Genomic DNA, 5360 nt, shown 5'->3' on the forward strand with positions numbered 1-5360 from the left:
CTCAAGTGGTAGAGTGCTAGCCTTGAGCTGAAGAGCTGAGGGACAGTGCCCAGGCCCAGAGTTCAAGCCCCACGACCGACCAAAAAAAAAAAAAGAAGGTCACATATTTTTAGGAGTTTGTGTTATAAACTCCTTTTCTTTGCAAAAACTGAGTTTATAATTATTAAAACCTGTAAGTCAAGAAAGAAATTTTCTTTGTTAGTGCAGTAATAATTGAAACTGGAAATCTAATCAATTTCTTAACCATTGATTATATAGATATTTCTAGTTCATGTCTTTACACATAGTTCATATTCTTAAATCATTTTCTTTTATTATTATTATTATTATGAAAATACCATACAGAGGAGTTAAAATTATATGGGCAAGATAAGGAGTACATTTCTTTTTTTTTTTGGGTCTGGTCGTGGAGCCTGAACTCTGGGCCTGGGCGCTGTCCCTCAGCTCTTCAGCTCAAGGCTAGCACTCTACCACTTGAGCCACAGCACCACTTCTGGCTTTTTTTTTTTTTTTTCTTATGTGGTGCTGAGGAATCGAACCCAGGGCCTCAGGCATGCAAGGCAAGCGCTCTACCACTGAGCCACCTTCCCTGCCCAAGGAGTACATTTCTTATCAAGCATTGTTTTGTAAATTTCGTTTTTCGACATAACAACTTGTACATCTCATTTTCTTTTTGTCTCTCCCTTAAGCACGTATCTCAAATCTTGTACTATTCTGCTACCCTTCAGTAAACTTTTATTATTGACCATAAAAATACATGGGAATTATTCAAATGGTAAATAAACGATATTAACATGTGCCACAATAAGTAGAGCATGGAAAGTTTTTTCAGGTTTGTTTTGTGAACCAGGGTCTCAGTGAGTAGCCCAGGCTGGCCTTGTACTTACAATATTCTTACCTCAGCTTGCCCAGATCTGGGATTATAAATATGCATCACAGGCCTAACTTTTCCTTAGATTTTTGTTTTGTTTCATTTTCTGTTGTTGTTTGTTGTGTTTCCCCTAGTTCTGGGCCTGAACTCAGAGCTTCTCATTCTCACTTGGCTTTTTTTGCTCAATGTTGACACTTTACATTTGAACCCCATTTACAGTTCCATCTTTTTGGAGACAAGAGTCTCTTGGGTTTGTCTGACCCAGCTGGCTATAAAGCATCTCCTTACTGAGATCTCAGCCTCCTAAGTAGCTAGGATTAGAGGCATGAGCCAATAGCACCCAACTTTTTCTTAAAAATTAATACTATAGTTTGTTATTCTCTGTTTTTATTAGATTATATTGTCACCATAATTTCTAGGCATCTAAAAATTTTCTTCAATAAGGCAAAAGAGGAAAAAAATATTACCCTTAGTCAACTCTGTCTGTGACTTGAGAAATGAATAAGTGATATTCTTTGAAGTTTTCGCAAAGAATATTAGTAAATAGTCCTTGTTTATAGAATTTTATGTTATTAAACTGCATTTTAAAAAACTATGACAGATTTAAACCTAAATCTAGGAAAGAATCTTCCTGTATACCAAAGAAATGATAAATTGCAGCAAATATTAGTTAAATAATACATACCTTTAACATAATGATTATAAAAACTATGTAGTAATGTATGCAAAGATTTATAGTAAGTGAAAAAAGTAGGATGCTATTTTGACTATAACTATTATAACTCAAAAGAAAAACAGTAGCTAGGCACCAGTGGCTCACACCTGTAATCCTAGCTATTCAGGAGGCTGAGATCTGAGGATCATGGTTCAAAGCCAGCCCCGGCAGGAAAGTCCGTGAGACTCTTATCTCCAATAAACCACTAGAAAACCGGAAGTGGTGCTGTGGCCCAAGCCGTAGAGTGTTTGCCTTGAGCTGAAGAGCTGAGGGACAGTACCCAGGCCCAGAGTTCAAGCCCCACAACTGACAAAAACAATAAACAAGAACGAAAAAGAAAAACAGTAACGCCAGGCAAGATGACTCAAGACAAGCATCCCAGAAACTTGAGAGGCAGATATCATGAGCATCAAGGTTCAAGGCCTGTCTCCTCAAAAAGTTAGCAAGACCCCATCTTCATCAATAAGCTGAGGGGCTGGGAAGGTGGCTCTGTGGTAGAGTGCTTGCCTTGCATGCCTGAGGCCCTGGGTTCGATTCCTCAGCACCACATAAACAGAAAAAGCCAGAAGTGGCGCTGTGGCTCCAGTGGTAGAGTGCTAGCCTTGAGCTGAAGAGCTGAGGGACAGCGCCCTGACCCACAGTTCAGGCCTCATGACCAGCAAAAAAAAAAAAAAAATCAATAAACTGAGTATAGTAGTATATAACTGTGATCCTAGCTGTGTAGGAGGCCATAGGTAGGAGAATAAAGTCCAGGCCCACCCTGAGTAAAAATATGAGACCTACTCATAAATAACTATAGCAAAATAGGACTGGATACATGACTGGAATGCCTGCCTAGCAAGTGCAAGACCCTGAATTCAAGCCCCAGTACGACCACCAATAATACTAATACTAAACTAATAATAACCACTGAGAGAAAATATAATATTTCTATGAATCTGTCATGTGAATATCACAAGAAAATTATAATATTCCACTTTGAGAAAGAGACTTCTGTAAAGCAAGTAGACATATAGTATATTTTTTAATTGAAAAAGAGAATATACAAACAAATTGTAATTTCTTTTGTTTTTTTTTGCTGGTCCTGGGGCTTGAACTTAGTGCCTGGCTACTGTCCCTGATCCTCTTTGTGCCCAAGGCTTACACTTTGCCACTTGAGCCACAGCTCTACCTGTGGTTTTTTCTGATTAATTTTTTGGAGATTAAAAGTCTTACAGACTTTACTGCCTAGGCTGGCTTCAAACTGTGATCCTCAGATCTCAGCCTCCTGAGTAACTAGAATTATAGACATGATTATAGCCATTGACAGCTGGATCAATTTCTTTTTTTCTTTTCCTTTTTCTTTTTTTTTTTTTTTGTTGGTTGTGGGGCCTGAACTCTGGACCTGGGCACTGTCCTCAGCTCTTCAGCTCAAGGTGAGCACTCTACCACTTGAGCCACAGCCCACGTCTGGCTTTTTCTGCTTATGTGGTGCTGAAGGAATTGAACTCAGCGCCTTATGCATGCAAGGCAAGCACTCTACCACTAAGCCACCTTCCCAGCCCTGGATCAATTTCTTTTTTACCTACTGTTTCTAAAATAAGTATTGATACCTACAAACACATTAAAGATTTCTAGTATTGTCTCAGGAACTTAAATACAGGTTTACATGACTATGTTATTTCCAAAGACAAGAACTTAGTAATGCTAATACTAATATATATATATATATATATATATATATATATATACACACTAATATATAATACTAATAATACTAAATACTGATCTCTTCAAAATAAAGATTTAGTCTTAAACTTTACATATGAGCACAGCATGTGGTGATTGTTCTGTGAATATCCATTAGCTCTTCCTACCTGTTCCCTTGCAAGAAAATCCATCATGACTTCTTTTTTCATTGGTCATGGGGCTTGAATTCAGGGCCTGGACATTGTCTTTTGCTCAGAGCTAGCACTCTACCACTTTGAGCCACAGTACCACTTCTAGTTTTGAGTGGTTAATTGGAGATAGGAGTCTCACAGACTTTCCTGCCCAGGTTGGCTTTGAATGACAGTTCTCAGATCTCAACCTCCCAGGTAGCTAGGATTACAGGCATGAGCCACCAGCATCTGCCTGGATGACTTTTAAAGGTCTGGGAGAAGAGAACATTTTGTCCTCATTGGGCAGGTTTCGTTTGTTCGTCCTACATGAATAGGTGCCTGGTAAAGAGTGTTCCACCAACTACAACACGTTACTGTTATAATTTTACTTCATCTTGGCAAAGTAAGTATATTAAATAAAGGCTGCCAATGGTGATTTCAGTAATGCTACTCATGATTAAGTCCTGAATATCAACTAATTCCTCTGAAAACTTTTAGATTCCTATTCTGTAGAGAAAGCTACTTGTAAAGCTGTGTGCTTTGTCTAATTCCAAAAACTGAATTATATTTTCCCTGCTTTTTCTGATCTTATATTTGTCATGTGTGATAGACTTTAGAATATTCTCTACTTTTTTGGGATTCTTGACCATAATGTCTTAATTACCTTTGTCATCACTTAGCTTCTTGCAGAGATGAAGATGGAAAAGGATTTCTTTCCTGTTGGTAGAGAAGTTGCTGGAATTGTGTTAGATGGTAAGTTTACAAATATAAATATCTTTTTATCTTCTCTTTTGTTTTATTTGGCTTATTTATGTACACACAGACACATATACAGCTGGTGATCTTCCAATTGAGCCATGCCTCTGTTTCAGCTTTTTTTTTTTTTTTTGCTCAAGGCTAGAGCTCTACCACTTAAGACACAGCACCACCTCTGGCTTTTTCTGTGTATGTGGTACTGAGGAATTGAACCCAGGGCTTCATGCTTGCTAGGCAAGCACTCTACCACTAAGCCATATTCCCAGCCCTTCAGCTTTTTTTGTTGTTAGTCTTGGGCTTGAACTCAGGGCCTGGGTACTGTCCCTGAGCTCTTTTTCTCAAGGCTAGCACTATACCACTTTGAGCCACAGCTCTACTTCCCAATTTAGCTTTTTGCTGGTTAGTTGGCAATAAGAGTATCATGGATTTTTCTATCTTGGCTGGCTTTGAACTGTAATAATCGGATCTCAGCCTCCTGAGTAGCTAGGATTATAGATGTGAAACACTGGAGTCCAGCAATCTAAAGTAAAAGAAGTTAAATAATAACATATATATACTGTTACTTAAAATTATATGTGCTTTCAAATATAAATTAAAATATGACTTTTTAAAAATTTAAAAATAGGACTTAGGGGCTGGGAAGGTAGCACAGTGATAGAGTGCTTGCCTCGCATGCATGAGGCCCTGAGTTTGATTCCTCAGCATCACATAAGCAGAAAAAGCCAGAAGTGGGCGCTGTGGCTCAAGTGGTAGAGTGCTAGCCTTGAGCTGAAGAGATGAGGGACAGCACCGAGGCCCAGAGTTCAAGCTCCATGACTGACAATAAAAAAAACAACTAGGGCTTAATTTATAATTGAAGAACTTACTAGAATTCAGTAACTATTTAGAGTAATATGATATATGAGTAACCAAGTAGAATAATAGGATCACCAACGTTTTCTCCTTCCCTCTCTGCTTTGCAATTTTTTTTTTTTTCCAGTCGTGGGTCCTGAACTCTGGGCCTGGGCACTGTCCCTCAGCTCTTCAGCTCAAGGATAGCTCTCTACCACTTGAGCCATAGTGCCCCTTCTGGCTTTTTCTGCTTATGTGGTGCTGAGGAATCGAACCCAGGGCCTCATGCATGCAAGGCAAGCACTCTACCACTGAGCCACCTTCCCAG

The 5360-nt window shown here is 38.9% G+C and overlaps 1 protein-coding gene across 2 annotated transcripts in view; it reads left to right on the top strand.

The window, feature by feature from the left end:
• Cryzl1 (crystallin, zeta (quinone reductase)-like 1) overlaps positions 1 to 5360 on the top strand; it is a 38749-nt gene that overhangs the window by 12194 nt on the left and 21195 nt on the right. For both annotated transcript variants that reach the window (XM_013027464.1, XM_013027463.1), the window contains exon 3: positions 4126 to 4198. In XM_013027464.1, the coding sequence (XP_012882918.1) occupies positions 4126 to 4198 (73 nt within the window). The remainder of the gene's footprint in view (positions 1 to 4125; positions 4199 to 5360) is intronic.

This window comes from Dipodomys ordii, unplaced genomic scaffold (assembly GCF_000151885.1).
Source record: "Dipodomys ordii isolate 6190 unplaced genomic scaffold, Dord_2.0 Scaffold104, whole genome shotgun sequence".
In the NCBI taxonomy this organism is placed as follows: Eukaryota; Metazoa; Chordata; class Mammalia; order Rodentia; family Heteromyidae; genus Dipodomys; species Dipodomys ordii.